Source organism: Capricornis sumatraensis, chromosome 6 (assembly GCF_032405125.1).
Source record: "Capricornis sumatraensis isolate serow.1 chromosome 6, serow.2, whole genome shotgun sequence".
Taxonomy (NCBI): Eukaryota; Metazoa; Chordata; class Mammalia; order Artiodactyla; family Bovidae; genus Capricornis; species Capricornis sumatraensis.
The window spans coordinates 19,685,714-19,707,106 of NC_091074.1; the positions used below are offsets into that span (position 1 = coordinate 19,685,714).

A 21,393-nucleotide genomic window follows, 5' to 3' on the forward strand; every position below is an offset into this window, starting at 1 on the left:
TTGTACCCGACTCTTAGTGACCCCATGGACTGCAGCCTACCAGGCTCCTCCGTCCATGGAATTCTCCAGGCAAGAGCACTGGAGTGGGTGCCATTGCCTTCTCCGATGTACTGGCACAGCCAAGTAAAAAACTTTGGAAAAGAAAGAAAAAGAACACCATTTTCTTGAATGGCTGACTATTTTAAAGCTCTGCCTTCACTGCAAATCCAGTTGTGCATTTATCATAGCCCACAATCAAAATAGAAATGAGGCTTTAGCTTTGTAAAATAGCTCCAGAGTTTATATAGACACATGCATGAATGAAAATAGCGATGGCATTTCTGAAAAAATAACTCATGAATAGATATTGCCCTACCCAGGATTGAAGTACAAATCACCATCATTAACATTTTCATGGTTCTTGGCAAAATACTAGCCTAACAGACCAAGATGGGTACAAGGAGCATTAAAGCTGTGCCAGGCAGTCCTGGTCAATTATTAACCCATGTTACCTCCCAACAACCTATGAAGTAAATGCTGTGACTGTTCCCATTTTATATTTGAGGCGCTTGCCCAGAATGACACGGCTATGAGTGGTAGGAACAGGGCTTACACCTAAGCTGTCTGGTTCCACCTGGAACATTGGATAAAACAGAGGCAGCCCCACAGACCAGTGGGGCAGAGCAGACCCTTCCACAGCCAGCTCTGCTCTGTAATCGCCATGCTCTTTCTTCCTTGATGTTTGAGGTTTCAGGGTTTCTTCTTCTGTCATGTTCTTCTCTTTAGAGAACTTCTTTTTGCTCTTCTTTTAGGAAAGGGAACGTCTGCTGGTGCACAAATTCTTAAAATAATTTGTTTTGCTTCACCTGAGAATGTCTTGATTTCCTCTTTATTTCTGAAGTGTATATTGCTGCGAATATAGGCATTTGGATTGACAGGGTTTTCTTTTAGCATTTGAAAAATATTGTGCCACTTTTGTCTGCTGTCCACATTCTCTGGTGAGAAATCTGGTGTCATTCAGATGGTTTTTCCCTTGTAGGTAAGGTGCCATTTTTTTTTTTTTTTCTGTTTGCTCTCAAGATTTTTTTCCTGTGTGTTTAGAGAACAGACTTGTGTTTGCCAGGGAGGAGTGGATTGGGGAGGGAAGCTTGGGATCAGCGAATTAAATGTAAACTGTTATATGTAATAGTTTACACAACAATAGAATAAACAAGAAGGTCCTACTGGATAGCACAGCGAACATATTCAATATCCTGTGATAAACCATACTAGGAAAAAATGTGTCTATATGTGTGTAGCTGAGTCACTTTGCTGTACAGCAGAGATTGGCATAACATTGTAAATCAACTACACTTCAATTGAAAAAAAATTTTAAAAGACAATATAAATCAAATGATCTGGACTTCCCATAGGATAAATCTCTTAAAGGTGAAATTACCATGTAAAAACCACGTAAATCCAGAAATAGATAAATAAATGAAGGTAAGGGGCAAACCATACATACACACCGAAGTTTTTTCCTGTGTCTTTAGTTTCCGGAAGTTTAATTATAATGTGTCTTGGTGTGGTTTCTTTGCGTCCAGCATCTTTTGTCTGTAGGGTTCTGTTACGCAAAATTTGGGAAATGTTTAGTCATTGTTTCTTTGAGTACTTTTTAAGCGCTGCTCTTTCCCCTCTCCTGTCATAACTGTTAGATCTTTTTAAAGTAGTCCTAAAGTTAGCTGAGGCTCTGCTCACTTGTTAATCTTTTTCTGTTTGCTCTCTGTTGTTTAGATTGGGTCATTCCCATTGTTCTGTCTTCCAGTTCACGGCTCTTTCCTTTGTCCTCTCCGTTCTGCTATTGAGCCCATCCACCAAACTTTTTGTTTTGGTTATTGTATCTTTTAGTTCTAAAATTTCCATTCTGTTCTTCTTTATACCTTCCATTTCTTTGTTGAGCCTCTAAGTTTGTTTGCTTCAGGAGTGTTTATGATGACCCATTGAAGCATTTTTATTATAGCTAGTTTAAAGGTTTTGTCAGATGATTCTCAAATCTCTGTCATCTCAGTGTTAACATCAACTGGTTGTCTTTTATTTTCCATTCAATTTGAGATCTTTCTGGTCTTTGGTATAAAGAGTGATTTTAAAATCAAAACCCAGAGGTTTTCATACCAGATGATGAAATTTGGGATCTTAACCTTCCGTGTTAGCTGGCTGCTTCTGATACTGTTCTGGCAGGGGAGGTAGGTGACCCTGTTTCATAACTGCCAGCTGAGGGTAGAAGTCGAGGTTTCCTACTCAGCTTCTGTTGATGTCAGCAAGGGGAGGCTCCTTGTTACTTCCGCTTGGGGATGGACGTTCTGGGGCCCAGCGTGATCTCTATGGATTCTGCAGGCAAGGGGGGCTACCAGGTGGCAGGACTGAAAATCCTGGCTCCCTGTGTGGCATTCTCTGACACCACCAGGGGGGAGTGTTGAGATGCTTCGTATCAGCCCTGCGAAGTGGAATTCTAGGTTCCTCCCCACTAGATTCAGGGTTTCTTGGTTCTTTTTTTTTTTTTTTTTTTTTTGTCATTGTTGTTGATTTCTCTCTGTGGAACAGCTATTGTCTATAAGTTTTCTGTCTTGCTAGTTGCCCCTGTCTTCATCCTTTGGCTAGAGAGACAGGCTTTTGTTCAGACTTTGTGTGTGTGCCAAGAGGTATTTCTGGTTGCCAGCTTCTTCGGCCCCATGTCTGGGATATATACACAAGGCGAAAAAAGACAAACCCCAGGGATCTCACTCACATGTGGTTTCTCGGGCCCCATGGTTCCTAGCTGGTCTGCCTTCTTCTCTTCGTCCTTCAGAATCTTATGTTTATTTTATATCTAATGTTTCAGTGTTTTTAGTTGTACTTAGCCAAGGCCTAAATTTTGAGGTAGAATGTAGTCATCCTAGACATTTAACTTTAATGTAATTCAACAATATTCTTTGTGGTTTGGAAGGGAAGAGAGAACAAAGATTTTAGGTGGTGGGGGACTCTTCTGCCTGCTGTTCTTAGGTTTATACCTTGGGAGTGGGTATTTTATTCCTAAAACAGTCAATGCATATCATATGTCTATTTGTGAAGGATTTTAAAAGTTTTACCAACTACTAATGTAGAAAGCATGGTTCACATGACTATTTTATGGACATCTTTCATGCTTTTATGGATCTTTGATGAAGATATGGAAAGACTAATTGGAGAGGCCACAGGTAAACACTGATAACAAAGAATTAGGAGAATCAAAATTATCTGTGGGATTTTTATAAACAACCAGGTACTGTATGTTCATAGAAGTTGCATAGGAATAAATTATAATGTACGGGTGTGTGTGTATGTATGTATGTATTAATTATACCCAGAGTACACATTTAAAGGTTTTTTGGTCTGCTTTTTTGCACTTAGATTCACCAGATACAGGTTCAAGAAAAATTAATCAGGGATAATCAAGGAAAAGTAAAACCTGTTGTTGATAAGAAAAATAAAAAACTGCTCTGCGGAAAGTGCAAAACCTTTGCGTGTTACACAGCTGATATAAGAGTGGTGGAGGTAAGCAACGTTTTTCACAAAGAGCACTGGGTCATTTTTTAGCACTCATTAAAGCTTATCTATCGGTGAGAGAATTATAGTAAGAATACTCTTATTTCTTTTGTTATCCTGGCCAAGGTCCACGTATTTTTAAAAGGCTAAAACATTTAAAAGAAACCTGAATGTTCAACCGTAAAGGAATACCTTAAAAGTTGCTGCTTAACTAAATATTGTATAGCCATTACAAATAATTGTTATGCTGAATGCAATATGGTATTCTGGATTAGATCCTAAAACAGATAAAGGTATTATTAGAAAAAGTAGTAAAATTTATAGCTTAGCAAATAGTAATGTGCCGATATTAATTTCTTAGTTCTGACAAATATGCTATGATATGTAAGATGGAAGTGCTTATTAAGGAAGCTAGGTGAAGGGTACACAGGACAGTCTTTCCAACTTTTCTGTAAATCTGCAGTTACTCCAGAATAAAATCTTTTAAACAAAATTAGGAAGCTTATGTAGTATAAGGAAAAACTTTTTACAAATTAATGGCAAAGTGGAAAAAAACCCAGGATACAAAGTAGTAAATATGCTATGATCAGAGCAGTGTGAAATAATAGCAACAATACCACCATCACCACCACCAGTGAAAACACTTAAGTTTGTACCAAAAAAGGCTAGCAGAAGTATACCAAAACATACTAACATTTTGCAGTGAGACGGCATGATTCTTTTCTCTTTCTACTATTTTATGTTTTCTTAAAAAAATTTTTTTTAATTGGAGTACAATTGTTATACAGTGTTGTTTGAGTTTCTGCTGTATAACAACCTGAATCAGCCACAAGTACACGTGTCCCCTCCCTCTTGAGCCTTCCTCCCACACCTATTTTAAGAGAAGTTTTCTAAACTTTCTTTTGGGGATATGGATCACTTTTACAATGGAAGCAAAATCACTTGATTTTAAACACATCTGCAGCTTAGCTTTCCTTTTTTTTTTTTTCTTAAAACCTTTAGATAAAGGATTAGAAAAGTCTCCAAAGACAAAAATTGGACATAACTCTGTTGCTGCTGACTGGGGACAGTGGAGGGCCTGGGCTGGTTCACATGATGAGTTGTTACATTAGGGATGTTTAGTCTTCAGAAAGCAGGTCTCTGGTCAGTCCAACACTGGAGCAAGAAACACATTTAGGGCTAATACTAGCAAGTTCCCATACCTTTCTGAGTCTTTTCCTTTAGCTGTAAAAAGTCCTTTCAGCTCCAATTTGGGTGATTTTCTGTTGAAATAGCCCTTTTAGACTCTGTTTTCCTGAGGGCCTGGTTTGTAGGGTCTGTATTTGTTCCGTGCACTGTGAACTTTGTTCTGGTTTATTCTAATGTTGTGGGTGGGGCCAGTGGACAGCTTAGTCCCTGAGACTCTTCAGATACACATTGACCCTTTGTTGTTCTCTGTATCCTTGGGATTCTTCTGTCAGGGCCACTGGTGAACTTGGGCTTCCCAGATCTTCAGCAAATAAATACCCCTTTGTCTCTGAATTAATACCGAGTATCTGTTAATATTTTCAGGGGTTTCCCTGATGGCTCGGTGGTAGAGAGTCCACCTGCCAATGCGGGAGACATGGGTTCAATCCCTGGGTCGGGAAGATCCCCTGGAGAAGGGAATGGCAACCCACTCCAGTATTTTTGCCTGGAGAATCCCACAGAGAGAGGAGCCTAGCCAGCTACAGTCCATGGGGTTGCAGAGCCAGATGTGACTTGGTGACTACAACAGTGACAGTCTATTTTCAGGAGCCAGGTTGCCTGGAAACTTCTTAGTCCTTCTCTGCATGAAGTGTTCCCCATCAACTCACTGGTACCTCCACGCCCACCCTCACCTCCATCTGTGTGGTTGGGAGTCAGACTGCATGGATTCTACTCTGGTCTTGAGGCAAATTCACATTTCCTCCCTACTCCATCTGTAAAAGAAGTGGGATCCTGCCTCCTTCTCATCTCAGATTATTGTGGAATTTTATTTTTTAAATCACAGTTACATTCTGGTTCTAACATTCTGTTTTGGGTGCTATTCAATCCCTTTATCTGTAGGAATGCCATTTCACTGTGGTTAGAGATGCTTTCAGGGAGTGCTTCGTGACTAAGTTACATCCCAGACCGAAGAAATTTGGGAATTTTGAGAAGAAATCTAAGATCTTCTGTGCCAGGAAGGACTGCCTCCATGACTGGGGAATTCACATGACGTACAAGACATTTGAGATTCCAGTTATAAAGATCGAAAGTTTTGTGGTGGAAGATGTTGCGACTGGAGCTCAGACACTGTATGCAAAGTGGAAGGACTTTAATTTTGAGAAGATCCCATTTGATGCTGCAGAAATGTCCGCTGGCGCTCAGGACCTCAATCTGCAGGGAATGAATGGCCTTGAATGAAGAAATTAGACCTGTGGGTAAATCATGGATCTCTTTGTACTACGGTCAAGTTATTTTTCCTATGGCTTGTATCATACTGAGTATTTATCACTCAACTTCTATTTGTTTTCAGCAGTTTGTACTGATACTATATCGTGTCTGTCAAGCACAAGGGGGTGGATTAGAGCACTCGATTCTTTGTTGGCCGGGAGAGCTTGGGAAAAATGAATAAGCCTTAACTTGTTGCCATCCTTCCTTTCAGAACCCACTGCACCCACAGCCAATCAGACACACCGGGATCAGTGAATGAGTGAATGGACCAGTGAAAGGTTTTCCATTCTTCCCTTTCCTTAACCCACTATGAAGTGAAGTGAAGTCACTCAGTCGTGTCCGACTCTTTGTGACCCCATGGACGGTAACCTACCAGGCTCCGCAGTCCATGGAATTTTCCAGGCAAAAATACTGGAGTGGGGTGCCATTTCCTTCTCCAGGGGATCTTCCCAACCCAGGGATCGAACCCGGGTTTCCTGCATTGCAGACTGACGCTTTTACCGTCTGAGCCACTAGGGAAACCCCTATGCTGAAGCTGAAACTCCAGTGCTTTGGCCACCTGATGCAAAGAACTGACTCATTGGAAAAGACCCTGATGCTGGGAAATATCGAAGGCAGGAGGAGAAGGGGACGGCAGAGGATGAGATGGTTGGATGGCATCACCGACTCCATGGACATGAGTTTGAGTAAACTCTGGGAATTGGTGATGGACAGGGAGGCCTGGCGTGTTGCAGTCCATGGGGTCAAAACGACTCAGACACAACTGAGCAACTGAACTGACTGACCTACTGTAAACTGGCTTTTGCCCTTAACTATCTACTGAAACCATTTTTGTCAAGGTCATCAGTGACTCTGGTTGTCAGATCCATTGGGCACTTCTTAGGGTGTTTTTGCTTCTTTTTGCCCTGTTAAATACTTCTTTCTTGGAACTCTGTCTTGGCCACTAGCTCTTGTAACTCTTCCCCAGTCTTTCCTATTGGCTTCTTTTTCTGATCCCTCACGTGTTGGTAATTCCAGAGGTTCAATGTACATACATATCCATAGGCATAAGAGTCACATATACTTGTATTCTCTGTGTAGCAACGTGTGGTATCTATTATTAAAATTTAGCAATGGACTTTTTTGTTGGCTCTTTGACCTTTCTCCTTTAAAGTTTAGTTCTTTTTCTTCTTTTTAAATTTTTAAAATTAATTTTTATTGGAACGTAGTTGCTCTGAAGTGTTAGTTTTTGCTGTAGAGCAAAGTGAATCAGTTTTAGATATACACATAGCCCCTCTGTTTTAGATTTCCTACCCATTTAGTTCACCACAGATGACTGAGTAGAGTTCCGTGTGCTAAGCAGTATGTTCTCAGTCATGGACAATGATTAGTCATGGGGACGTGTACATGACACAGTGATCCTTGCAAAGCTGATCCCTGTTGTTTTAGCTTATTGTACATCTTGCCTAATTAATATTTTTCTTAATCTGTGCCATTGCTCCCTTCGATTGGTCATCTCAAGCCATTTTCCAGTAATAGCGGATGGTCAACATTTGGACTGTGTTCTCAGGTAGGTCCCTTGGATGATACTGAAGGGGCAGTTTGATTTGGCTGTCCATTCTGTTTAAAAAATTAGAATGCGTGCAAAGGTGTCCTGTGCCATTTAACAGGGTTTGCTGATGCTCTGGAGTTTAGTTTGGTGTGTTCCAGACAGAGAGACACCTGAGTTTTGCTGTCTCCACCCAGGCCAAGGTATTGTGTGTTCAGCTCAGGGTAGGCTCTGTAGTAATTTAAGCAAATTCCTAAGACACATGAGCTGTTTGTAATTCACTAGGATCGTCAACGGCTTAAACAAACTTGGCAAACATCATAAAATGTTACTATGCTCAATATAAGGGATCACAGAACTTTTCAAATAGCACCTATTTGTATCTGAAGGCTATTTGGTGTCCAAGAGACCACCCAGACTACCCAGATCAATCCTGGAGATCAGCGGGGTGACGCACAACCACCACCTCATCCTGGTTTTGATCTGATGACTGGTTTTGCAGGCAGAGTCAGAGAACTTGCTATTTACGTAACTACTCCTTGGCTTAATTTTCTTCATCTGCCAAATAAGGATAATGCATACCTGTAAGGACTAATGGAGAGTTTTTAACTGAAATAACATATGAGAAGTCCTTGATTATACATAGTAGTTGCTTGATCATGGTTACTATTAGAAGTATTCTTAGTAAGACATAATAAAAATGCATTATTTAAGCCGACTTACTTGCTGATTTTTATTCATTTTCCATTTGTATTTTATAAGAGTATTAAGGTTCTGATCACCAGTTTTAATGTGGGCTTTTTTCCCACATCACCAAGTAATTTATCAACCGGGTGTCTTACCATTCAACTCAGTTCTGACATTCTCTGCCTGGAGATGGTGTCAGAGCCCTACCGGTTAAGGGCTCAGTCCTATAAGACTGCCCGCCTTCTCCCTACAAAATGTTACTACCTGTGCTTCTGACCAGTTGCCAACAAAGGTCCATCTAGTCAAAGCTATGGTTTTTCCAGCAGTCATGTATGGATGTGAGGGTTGGACTATAAAGAAAGCTGAGCACCAAAGAATTGATGCTTTTGAACTGTGGTGTTGGAGAAGACTCTTTAGAGTCCCTTGGACTGCAAGGAGATCCAACCAGTCAATCCTAAAGGAAATCAGCCCTGAATAATCATTGGAAGGACTGAAGCTGAAACTCCAATATTTTGGCCACCTAATGCAAAGAACTGATTCATTGGAAAGGACCCTGATGCTGAGAAAGATTGAAGGTGGGAGGAGAAGGGGACGACAGAGGTTGGATGGTTGGATGGCATCACCAAATCGATGGACATCAGTTTGAGTAAACTCTGGGAGTTGTTGATGAACAGGGAGGCTTTGCGTGGTGCAGTCCATGGGGTTGCCAAGAATTAGACACGACTGAGTGACTGAACTGGACCGACCAATTGAATACGGATGAAAGTTACAGCAACCTCCTCTGTGGGCTTAATTAATTTGCTAGAGACTCATAGGACTCAGAGATTATTGGTTTATTGTAAAAGGAAATAACTTAGTGTAGGGATTGTTCCTACAAATTAGCCAAGATGGCAGTGGTCAGGCTCTCTTGCCCCATGACCTTTTGCTGTCACTTCACGTTTTGTAAATAGTGCCTTTGCATGGTTATGTAACAGCTGAGGTCACTTATAGAACTGTGCACGCATGCCATGATGTACTTGCGTGGCCTCGGGCCAGTTTTTGTTCTGTAAAGCTATATAAGCCCCACCTGAAAAGCTCTTTGAGGGGAGTAAGAGTTGTATTGAGTTGGGTTGCGTAGTAAAGGATGTCTGCCTTCCCACAGTGAGTAAAGGAAGTCTGCAGTTCCTTCCCAGGTGGCTGCGTGGTAAAGAATCCACCTGCAATGCAGGAGACGTGGGTTTGATCTCTGAATCGGGAAGAGCCCTTGGAGGAGGAAATGGCAACCCACTCCGGTATTCTTGCTGGAAAACCCCATGACAGAGGAGCCTGGTTGGCTACCGTCCATAGGGTCTCAAAGAGTCAGACATGGTTGAAGCGACTTAGCCTGCATGTTCACAGTTCCTACGGCTCCTCGTATCTTCTTCCAGCTTCCTTGCCGTGCCTTGTCTTCCCTAGGTTCATTGAACAGTGAGATGCAGCGAGACAGTTGGCGTAGTCAGCAGGATACAGCGAGACACTCAGGAACAGCCAGATGAGAGAGATGCATAGGGTAAGATATGCAGAGAGAGTTCAGAATTTCCATGTCTTCTCTGAATCGCTCTGTGTTCATACACCTGGAAGCTCTTTGAACCCTGTTCTTTGGGTTTTCTGAAGGCTTCATTATGTAAGCATGATTGATTAAGTCCCTCTCACCTCCCCTGAGGGCAAGGGATGAGACTGAAAGTTCTAACCCTCTGATCCTGTGATTGTTTTTGTGGTAACCAGCCCCCATCCTTAAGTATTAGTTGCTCAGTCGTGTCTGACTCTTTGCGACCCCATGAAGTGTACTACCAAGTCCCTCCATCCTTGGGATTCTCCAGGCAAGAATACTGGAGTGGGATGCCATTCCGTTCTCCAGGGGGTCTTGCCAACCCAGGTCTCCTGCACTTCTCAGGTCTCCTGCACTGCAGGCAGACTCTGAGCCACCAGGGATGCCTGCCCTCCCTTAGGTGTGGTCCAAAGGTCAGTCATTAACATAACCAAGACACCTTTGTTGCTGTTACCACTTATGAAATTCCAAGGGTTAAAGGAGGAGCTTGAGATTTTTAGTGCTGGAAAATCTGCTGGAAATCTAAATAATTCAGTTTGGATGAAGGTGAGTAGCCCTTCCTTCTTGACAGCCAACCGAAGAATGCAGACGAAAGCTGAAACAAGAAAAACTTAGATTTTCCTTGTTTCACTTTAGCCTGAAGTCAAGCCCCTGCAGGTATAGAGCATGGAACCGAGTAGGCATCTGGTCGAGACTTGTTGAAGGAAAGAAAACAGTAGTAAGGATTTAAGAATTGCATACTCTTGACTGATGCCCAAATGGTCACTGGATTTCTAGATCAAAGGCTGCGTTTCAGAACCAACTGGGAGTCTTTTTCTTGGGCACATGCCTAGCCCCCTTAGAACATCCTGGCAGGGCGGTAGCTTTTGAAGTTCCTCAGGTGGTTCTGATATAATCTGATACAACCACTCTTTTGTTAACTGTGGGTCCCCGCCAGTGCTGACCTTGTGATATTTCCCCCAAAATGAAAATTCACTTTCAGTCTAATGCCTGATTGTGTCACAAGGCCAGTAAACTGACTCCCACCCTTAAAACTGATATTATTATTTGAATTTAAAAACAAACAAGCCAGCAGGTCAGTGTTTGCTCAAGTGTGACCCGTAGAATGTGGTGCTGTGCGATGCTCTGCAGAAAGCAGTTCTGCGGGCAAATAGGCTTCCATGTTGTCTGTTACCCCTTCTCCCCTCAAATGAACGATTCCCAGCACACTCTGCCACTGTGTATCCTTGGGTCAGTCCCGCAGTAATAAGGCCCGGGTAACCCCGTGGTTCCCAAATACACTGACCCTGCTGCTGCTGCTGCTGCTAAGTCGCTTCAGTCGTGTCCGACTCTGTGCGACCCCAGAGACGACCCCCGTATTCACGGGACGTTATCAACATCCTGTAGAACCACAGTAGCAGATACTCGTAAGCCCTGATGCTGACCAGATGACTAGAACCAAATTAGAGTATTAATTTCAGGATCATACCAATAACTGTTTTATTATATCATGTAATAAAACTATAAATTCCACTCAACAAATCTGTGTTTAAAATGCAGACCTCAGTTTTGAGGATGCAAATTATTAAAACTGTTAAATATCAACTATAATTATATAGTCTTTGTACAGGTGAACAAAAACAACTTACCTGTTAAATTCTGTTTGTGGTCAGGACATTTAACAGCTTCCGAGGAAGGCAGCCCGTGGAGCTTGGGTTCCTGGTTTTCAGAAGCAGCTCTCATGGCTCTGCCACACTGTCCTAACTCAACCCTGAAAGGCCAGCTGTGCCCAAAATAAGGTTCTTCATTTAGGCGACTAGGAAACTCCCAATATTTTTGGCCTAGGGGACACTGGGATCTAAGATCACAAACTATTAACTGTTATCCCAGAGCTGTCAGTGGCCATATCCCCCAGCACACGGACTGGCCCAGAGTGAGGCCATCACAAATGGAAATGAACTGGAAGGACCTGAGTCTGACTCACTAGATCCAGTCACCCCTGTGGCAATGCCCACCTTGGTTCTTGAGCCCATTTTTTCTGTTTGTTTAGGCAGTTTGAATTGTGCTTCTAACACTGTAACTAAAGTTACATGTGCTTATTCGTTGCAAGAAAAATGTCCCTCAGTGAACTCACTGTGCGCCAGGAGCACTTGTTTCTCTAGGAGGGATCAGGCAGATACAAATTTAGAAAACAGTAGAACAAAGGAGATGGGAACCCCATAGACAGGAAGGAGGGGCTGGGCCCAGCACGCTTCTCAGCTGGAGAGTAAGCACCCAGTGCCTTCTTGAGAAACCAGGTGAAAGGGGTTTATTTGTCCAGCCTGGTTGAGAGCAAGGATGGGACACTGGCCCAATACACTTTATTAATGAACACGATAGAGGGTGTTTGGAAGGGAGAGGAGAGAAATTCAGAGGTGAAGCGACCCCATTCCAGAAGTCATAGCCACAAGAATGTCTCCCCATGAGCACCGAGGGTGGGAAGCCAGGCTGCTCCCAGGCTCAGCAATGGAGGCCTGAGGGGTGGATGTGTTTTTTCAGCCCTTAGTGTTTTTATGCTAGGACTGATTTTAATATGTGGGTCACAGGGTTTTATTGTACAACAGGGTTCTGTTTGTGATTTTTATTCATGAACAGAAGCTAGATCTCAGAATCTCAGAGGCAAGGATGCTTGGGAACCTGCCTTGTCCATTATTTGGGGGAGAGCTGGGGTCAGGATTTGATCCTGGGTGTTCTGGCGCCAGTGATAAAGATTCCGCCTGCCAGTGCAGGAGAAACAAGAGATGTGGGTTCGATCCCTGGGTTGGGAAGATCCCCTGGAGGAGGAAATGGCAACCCACTCTGGTATTGCCTGGAGAACCCCATGGACGGAGGAGCCTGGCGGGCTGCAGACCATGGAGCTGCTGAGTCAGATGTCACTGAGTGAGCACACAGCCCGAGTTCTGCTGACCAGCCCACAGGCCCTGAGTGCTGAAAGCTGAGCCTTAACATTCATTAGAGGGAGATTAATTGGTAAGGTATAAGGTGCCCTGTTACGGACTGAACGTGCCCCCCCTCCACCCCAAATTCCTATATGGAGTCCAACCCCCCGCTGTGACTCTGTGGAGATGGGGCCTCTAGGGTAAGCTTAAATAAAGGTCACGAGAGCCGGGCCCTTGTAGGAAGAGACCCCAGGGAGCTTGTCCTTTCACCCTTTGTCTGCGCACATGCACTGAGGGAAGGCCACTCGAGGACACGGGGAGAGGTGGCTGGCTGCAAGCCAGGATGAGAGCTCGCACCAGAAAATGAATTCGCTGGAACCTCAGTCTTGGACGTCTATCCTGCAGAACTGTGAGAAAATAAATTTCTGATGTTTGAGCCACTCAGTCTATGACATTTCATTATGCGGCTGGAGCAGACTACGACGTGTGCCCTGAAATGACTTCAGTGATGAAAATGAGCAGATGACCCAGCTGAAGAAGAAAAAAATTATGATCTGTTCACCAAGCTACATTGTCACTGCCCCCAGGCTATTGCTACTGTCCTGTGTGCTTGTAAATGAGGTTCAACACAGCCATTTAACCTGCATATTATTGATGTGGTTACAAAAAAGAACTCGAGGGACTTACCTGGTGGTCCAGTGGCTAAAGATTCTGTGCCCCGAGTGCAGGGTGCCTGGGTTCAATTCCTGGTCGGGGGAGATCCCCCCTGCCTCAACTAATTGTTCTCATGTTAAAACTAAGACCTGGCACAGCCAAATAAATATATTTTTGGAGAACAAAACTCAAAGATCACTCAGACTTCAGGAACCTGCAGTCTGAAATTTGCTCTGCTCTAATTATCACAAAATGAGGGCCACGCACACAGCAGAATTCAATACCAAAGTCAAAATTTTTCCTTGAAAATAGATTTAATCTTATTCAAATTAGAAATGTTCTGCATCTCTCTCCAAAACCACCTCCAAAATTCTCCTTTTGATATATGAAAAGTCTTCTAGGGAAGCTTTCTGAAACTACTGAAAGAAATCTCCGTACTTCTCCAGTGTGGATCTGTCAAAAGGTGCGCAAGCAAAAACTTCCACTGTTTGAGCTGCTCACGGGAGGAAAGGGCGGGGTGGAGGGACTAGTCACCCCGTGCGAACACATGCCCCTCTGCCTTGTCAGTTAACACTGGTAGCGCGCACAGAGGCAAAGGACTCTCAAGCGGAAGGTTTCACTGGGCAGAGGGTAACAGAGAGGAGCCAGAAACTGGGCAGGAGACGGACGTGTGTTCACCTGAACATTAGAGGCTAAGAGTGAAAAATCAACATTCAGTGATCAGTGACCTTAAAAGGCTCAACTCTCCCTTCTTGGCACAAGTGACAGTCCTACCATTCTAAGCTCCCAAATTCTAGAACAAGATAAAAAGATTAACAAAAATAGAGCATGTGGGAACCGCTGATTCTGTGTGCAGAGGGTCCACACTGGAACCTCAGGGCGCCCTGGGCAGGCAGCACCCCTGCGTGGAGGGGAGGGCCGGGGGAGGAGGCCAGCGGCGGAGAGGTTGCCAACCCAGGGCCTGCGGGCTGCGGATGCTGTGCTTCCTCCTGCCGCCGGGCAGCTGGGACGCCCCTCTCCCAGGAGACCAGGCCCTACTTGGTCATCTTGCGGATCATGTAGTTGAGGATGCCCCCGTTATGGAAATAAGTGAGCTCCACGTCGGTGTCAAACCTCATGACAGCCTGGAAGGTCTTCCCGGTATCCAGCTGGGAGGACAGAGAAGCAAAGAAGAATTGCTGAGGGAGGAGATAAGCCAGCCCTCAGACTGCCCCTCCAAGTTCAGTCCATGCCCCGGCAGCACCCAGCACCTGGAGCAGGTGCCGGCCGGCCCCAGCCCAGACCCGCTGAGCAGTAAGCTGTGTTTTACTTAACAAGATGCCCCAGGTACTGATCTACAAGGTAAAGCCCTGCAGAGCATCTGTGATGGAAGTGAGAGACACCGGAGAATTAGAAACAGCCTCTCGGGGCAGCAATTACTAGCGATGTTTGGAATATTTTCGAAGCTTACACAAGAGACGGTGGGAGGAAGGAAGTGTTGGCAGCCAGCAGGCGCTTTGTTAAGGCTGTCCCCTAGGCGCTGGCCCAGAGGCTCACCCTGGGACACGGCTCAGCAGCTCAGTCTGCCTGGGCAGCTAGATCACCCTGGGACCACGGTGCCACACTTCATCCTCGCCTTACCCAGGGCTAATCTGTCATTTTCACCTCAGTGCTCATCAAAGCCAGGGCCTGGGGTGAGGTGCAGGGATGGAGTGAGTGTGTCTGTTCACATTTTTATAATAAAAAGGTGTTTTAAATGCCCTGTCCCTGAACTTTTCATCACTATTCTCCCAATGCAGGAGACACGAGTTCGATCCCTGGGTGGGGAACTAAGATCCTGCATGACCTGTAGCATGACCAAATTAAAACAAAACAAAAAAAAAGACTGATGACGAACAGGGGGTCCCTTTTAGCTGGACCTGGCATGGAAAGGCACTGACTTACCTTGATCTGGACTTTCATTCGTGGTTTCAGGGTTTCTGGAATGCTGACAGTGTATCGTTCATGCCCGGTGAGTCCCAGGGTGTCTGCACTCTCCCCAGGGAGGTACTCTAGAGGGATCACCCCCATCCCGACCAAGTTACTTCGGTGAATGCGCTCGTAACTCTCCGCTAGGACAGCTCTGATTCCCTGAGAAACCAAGAGAGTAAGTAGTTCAGACAGTTTTTCTTTAGATACACAGACGCCTTACAAAAGGGTTCTTAGGTCACAACTCGTCTCCTGCCTAAATTCGTAAATACCAATTAATCCTTTACATAAAATGTTGCCATTATGAAGAGCACCGTAGCTGACCGACTGCCTCCACTGGATAAGCAGCATGTAGGCAATGAAATGAACTCTCTGCTTCCACCCGCTCCAACCCTGGATGGAGACACTGGTACTGTGCCCCGCACCCTGGGAGTCAGTGGTCTGTCAGGATATTTGAACCCACAAAGTCTAACCGCACACTTAATTTGTGATACAAACTCTCACTGTGTCTGGAAACCACACTACAAATAAACACAAAGAAAATTCATTTCCCCCCTTGAATTTTGGTATTATTGTAGGCTGTATTAGCAGACATAGAAGATTTAATCAGAACACAACTTTCGGAACATACTACAGAGACAGGAACTGATCACCTGCGGTGTGCTGCTTTTATACCTCCTGTTTCAAGGATCAAATTGCACTGAATATAATCTTGATATAAAGCTTCCTATAAAGTGCATTTTATTGGTAACCTATAACTGACAATATACAGCAATGATCAGTAAACCAGGATACCTGATTAACTAGAACACCCAAATCTCAAATATTAGTTAACTGTAATATATTAAGACACCCGTAAAAGCTCTCAACATCCTTTCAGAGCCCCTAAATCAGGGTCACTCAGGAAGCTTGTTAAAAATGTAGATTCTTGGGTATTTACTACCCCTGATCTACTGTATGAGAATCTCTTGCAGAAGCATGGGTGGGAGAAGATGGGATTCTTTAAGTCTGGAGAACCATGGCTAGACAGAGGTGTTCTAAGACTCTGCTGATATTACAGTCACCAGGGGAGGCTTTTAAAATCCAGACTTCCAGGCCTTTCACCTTACCAACCAAACCAGAACGTCTGGGAATGAGATCTGGGCATAGGTATTTTTTAAATCACAAAGTGTTTCCAAGTTTAAAAACACAGACTTAAAAGAGCAGATTCTTTAGGACAGTAGGTATTTTGTATAGATTTATGTACGTATGTACTATGTATTTATTTGCGGGGGGGGGAAGGGGCAATGGTTGTAAACACAGGTTATTCACGCCCCAAGCTTTGCGAGGAGGGCTGTGTGGGGCTGCAGGTCACGCTGCCCGGCCCTCTCTGCCTGCAGACAACGTGGCTGAGGCTGGCCAGCTACAGAAGGAAGTGTGTGCACGGCCGTCTGGGCAGACAGAACTCAGGGCAGTTCTGTAGAGAGGCTGACACTTGTGGAGTCAGGACCCTAAAAGATGGCTGTTCCCTTGCTCTTTGTATACCCTCTACTCTCCTGGTCGGGCTTCGCCTCCACCCTACTCACCTGCGTGCTTGCCCTCTGCCCCTTAAGCCAAGACGGCCCCACCTGTTAGTTCATTAAAGGGAAACATTTACCCTCTGATGGCTGTTACTTGAGGGGCTATGAGGGACATGCCTCAGCTCTGGTCTCCCTGTAACTGACAGCCAACCTGATGTCAATCCCTGCTCTAATAAATGGGAGGAGCCACCCCCTCCTCCCAGGGGTAGAAGTGTGTCCTGCCTGCATCAGCCGCACCCCATGAAGCTTCAGATGTGTAAGAGCCTCCCTCTGTGAGATCACTGATGCCAGGCTCTTTCCCTGGCCCTGTGGCTGGTACAGCCCCACCAGACTCGAGAGCCCCGTGCCAGGACTCGCCTATCCAGACCTTACTGTCTCCCGCCAGCCCCCAACTGCTCCTGCTCTCACTGCTGTTGGCAGTGCCCGGCTCCCTTCCTAAAAGCCTTCCTTTTATAATTTCTTAGGTTCTTTTCAGCAGTTTCTAGAAAAGGCAGGCCTTCGGCAAATTACCAACTGATAACATATCTTTTCTCCACACTGCCCCCTCCACTGCAAACTGATGGACTTAAAAAAAAGGGGGCCGGTCTTGCTAAGACCTGGGCATCTGGAGGGCTGTCTGCCAGACAGCCATGTATTTTTTACGGCACTTGTGGATATCAACTGACTTAGCGTCTGCCAAGTACATGGATTTGCTCAAGCCATCGTTATTTAAACTGATATCAGCTAATCTACTCTACCCCACCCTGAGGACGGAAGCCAGGCACAAGGAGTGGCCCTGCTTTCAGGGCCAGCAAAGGGGCCAGAGGTAAAAACTCCCTGTGGGGGCCCCTCCCACAGGGACAGCTTACGGTCAAGCCCTGAAACGGCTGAAGGTTCTGAAGAGCTGTCTGTCTACACAAAGAGAGGGCTTCCTTTTCTACTGAGCCTGTACACAGACCATTCACTGGCAGTAAAAAGCAGCTGTAAAAAGTGCATTCCCTGAGTTTATTCAGAGCTCAGGCTCCTGGGCTTCCCTTGTGGCTCAGCTGGTAAAGAATCCACCTGCAGTGTGGGAGACCTGGGTTCGATCCCTGGGTTGGGAAGATCCCCTGGAGAAGGGAACGGCTACCCACTCCAGCATTCTGGCCTGGAGAATTCCATGGACTGTATAGATCATGGGGTTGCAAAGGGTCGGACACGATTGAGAGACTTTCACTTTCAGCCTCCTGATGTTTTCCCTTCTGTGAACCTAACAGTCAAGACAGTAGCATCAGCTTATTCCTCACATTGACCTGGGAAAAGGGTCTTAAATAAGCTTCAGGTGCTAACCTGAGAACATTATGAAAACCATGAAACTTTCCCCATTAAAAAAAAAAAAAAAGACACACATTCCACACTTCTGGATGTAATTTCATAGACTTCAAGATCCTCCAGACACACCCAAAGATCCATGGCTCCCAGGGTAGCAACATGTGATGGCGTGGAACCTGGTGACTCACTTCACTCCGGGAGAGAAGCCCTGATCTACCAAGCAGGAGGTGAGAAAACAGTCCACGCTTCCCCGAGCTTGCTTTGCTCTCCCACAGCATCTTCTTGGAAAGTAAAGCCTTCCCCCCAGCTTCCCTTCTGGTTCAGGGGGGCAGCTGCCTGCAGGGCTGTCTCTGCGTCCTACTCACCAGGAGGAAAGGGCCCTTGGCGGCCCAGTCTCGGGAGCTGCCCGAGCCGTACTCTTTGCCGGCCAGGACAATGAGGGGGAGGCCCGCCTGCTGGTACCGCTCAGCCGCGTCGAACACATCAAGCTGAGGAGGAGAGGAGGAAGGTTTTACCGACAGAGTGAAGGCACAGCGTGCAGACAGAGGCCAGTGAGTCCTGGGGGGACATGCAGGAGTGTCTGTAGTCGGCCAAGCCAGTGTAAAGTCAATGGCAAGCTCAACCAATCAGTTGCCTGGTCTACAAATTTCCAGTTAATGCTGTCTATTAGTACTTACCTCTATCTAATTGAATTTTATACTCTTAAGTGAAATGCCTTATTGCCCTAATTTTAGAAAAACATTCAAATCCAAGGGCATGGGGGAAAAAGGAAATTAGAGCAGTTTTTTTTTTTTTTAACTCTTCCATTGATTAAAATATTTTAAAGCAAAAGCAGAAAATCCCACCTAAATGTGGATTTTGATTCTGTACCAGAGATGATGGTGATGGTCAGTTGTGAAGGGTGGCCTAACACAAAAAAAGGTCATGTATTTGGAAATTACAAAAATGCAGACTTTTATTCATTACCCTTCTGCTGGGAGCCAGCATGGGGAATCCCACCCATGGGAAAGGTCATGAGGAAGGGGGCCTGGCAAAAAGCAAAGGCTGACCTCAGGCCTCATGGGTACCCCTGGATTTTCCTGAGCATCTACCCCCCAAACCAGAGTCTGCCTGCTTTATTGTACTGTGCTTTCCACTCTTCTGACATAATAGGGGGCTATCCCCGACCACCTTTCTCTGGAAAGAATTAACTTAGAGCTCCAGTTAACAGTCTCCTGCATATAAAAGGAGTGTCTCAGCTCAAACCCCTCTGATGGCTCTCTAACTTGCCTGACAGTTAGAGACTTTTACAACTTGTGATTGTTTACAGCCCCTCAACCGCGAGAGGCACGCAGCTTAAAATGTCTTAAAGATATAGAGCCTTTTCTAAAGAGCTAAGAATTATTATTGGTGATGAGTTTTTATTGTTGAGTCAATGACTGCTGCCAGGCCTCCATTTTCTTTATCTTTTAGGCACCTGGAGGATATTAATCAATGTAATTGGGATATAGAAAAAGGAATATAGTAGTTTTGATGTTAGCAACACTAGACTTTTGAGTTAGTGAACTTTCTCTTTGTTATAAATCACTGTACTCCTCCTTCCTTGTTATAAATTGTTGTGTCCTTGCTATATAAGAATGTATCCTTAATTAGTGCTTTCTGAGAGTGGCACCAGACTTTAGTAAGAACAACACTTTTAAAGCAAATAAGTTTTCTGGTTGACAGACCCTTATCAGAAAAGGGCCGTAAAATGCTAATAGGCCTCCTGGCCAGAAGATGAAGTAAATCACCTAAGACTTGTGTATACAGCTAGGTATGCAGAGAGAAAGCCTGGTCTCGATAAGAGTCAGGGATGATGACGCTGCATAATTTTGTATTATCCATTGATCTCTATGTACAACCGAAAGTATAAAAAGCTTTTCTGGACAATAAAGGACAGACCAGTTTCTCGGGCCAGTTCCTGGAAAGACTGGTTCCCCCATGTCTTCTTTTCTTTCTTACTCTATTTTCTGGCTGATTCCCATATGGGGCATAGAGGCTAGCCGTATCTACTTATTTGCCTGGGCTTCTAAGACCCACGCGAGAGGGAGCCCAAGGCGGGGCACCCTCCGCTATTCAAGCAGGTGCCTGTGGCCCTACGTAGATGGTTCAAGTCCCTTGTCTCAGGGCTTTATTGGCTTCCTATGTAAACCAAGGAATACAGCCTTGTTCTCCCCTCTATTCTCTTAACTGCAAACTCTTTCCTTATCTCTCTCTAAATCTATATATCTCTCTCGCCACACTGTCCCTGCTTTGGATACCCTGGATCCAGCCGGGGCTGGACCCCGACACCCTTCTACATGGAGATCAAGGAAACAATAGTAGAAACACTGATGAAGCACCAATCAATACAGGACAAGAAAGGGTTAAGGAATCTCTTAGTATATATGAGAAACAGCTTTAACAAATAGATTCATTTGTTTCTCATAGGAACTCTGAACATTCTGCTGAGCTGAGGCTTCACAAAGACAGGTGATATCATTGATGGCAAATAATGAAACTTTTTTTTTTTGTCGCTACTTAAGTCAGAAAATAAGATCCCTCTAAAGAGGGAGTGTTTGATTTGAAAGGAGTGCTAGAAAGGTATATAATCAAACTCTCAAGTAGGCTTTCACAAATTACTACCGTGGTGAAAGGATGGAGACTGTGGTTAATGTCACACGGCACTGCCTAAATCTAGGTAGGATCTGTCTGTCTTCAGTTGAACAGAACTCACAAATATGGAAACAGTTGGAAAAAAAAGAAAAAACAAAACAGTAAAAGTCTGCTCTAACCAAAAAGCCTGGATGCTTTCAAAGATGAGAAAAGAAACAACCTACCTGATATTTTCAGAGGTATCTATTGCTAGTTTGGATATTAAGAATGTGGGAGTGTGTGCTTTAAAGTGCTTTCAAAACTACCACAGAGCTGACAATCTCCATGGCAGAGACAGGGACTCCATGGCAGAGCCGGTGGTGGAACCCAGCTGTGCGGACTCAGCAGGTTCGAATTCTGGGTCCTGCCTTTTCTCTTGTAGCAAGCAGCTTATAAAGCATCGGCTCCCTGCACTCGCCCTCTCTTCTAAAGCATAAAAGTTACTGGTTTCTTCTGATATCTCACCTCTGGATCCCTAAGTATATAATTGGTCAGTTCATTTCTCCTTTTTTATTATCCATTAAATTCCTAGAGGATTTAGTTCTTTCAACTACCACTCTTGTAGGGCCCTCCCCCTCCCCAACCTCTCCTCTCCAGGGCCTTCTAATATCACTGTCATATCTTTTTTTATTTTTGGCCATATGTTTTGATTACATA

The 21,393-nt window shown here is 44.6% G+C and overlaps 2 protein-coding genes across 2 annotated transcripts in view; one reads left to right on the forward strand and one right to left on the reverse strand.

Annotated features, from left to right (window-relative positions):
- RIGI (RNA sensor RIG-I) overlaps positions 1-8,131 on the forward strand; it is a 48,370-nt gene extending 40,239 nt beyond the window's left edge. Inside the window, 2 exon segments of the mRNA XM_068973700.1 lie at positions 3,385-3,528; positions 5,587-8,131. Coding sequence (XP_068829801.1) covers positions 3,385-3,528; positions 5,587-5,925 — 483 coding nt within the window. The 3' untranslated portion in view covers positions 5,926-8,131.
- Positions 8,132-13,643: 5,512 nt separating this feature from the next.
- ACO1 (aconitase 1) overlaps positions 13,644-21,393 on the reverse strand; it is a 67,722-nt gene continuing 59,972 nt past the window's right edge. The window contains exons 19-21 of the mRNA XM_068973690.1: positions 18,450-18,572; positions 15,212-15,397; positions 13,644-14,436 (exon numbers count right to left, since the gene is read on the reverse strand). Coding sequence (XP_068829791.1) covers positions 14,323-14,436; positions 15,212-15,397; positions 18,450-18,572 — 423 coding nt within the window. The 3' untranslated portion in view covers positions 13,644-14,322. The remainder of the gene's footprint in view (positions 14,437-15,211; positions 15,398-18,449; positions 18,573-21,393) is intronic.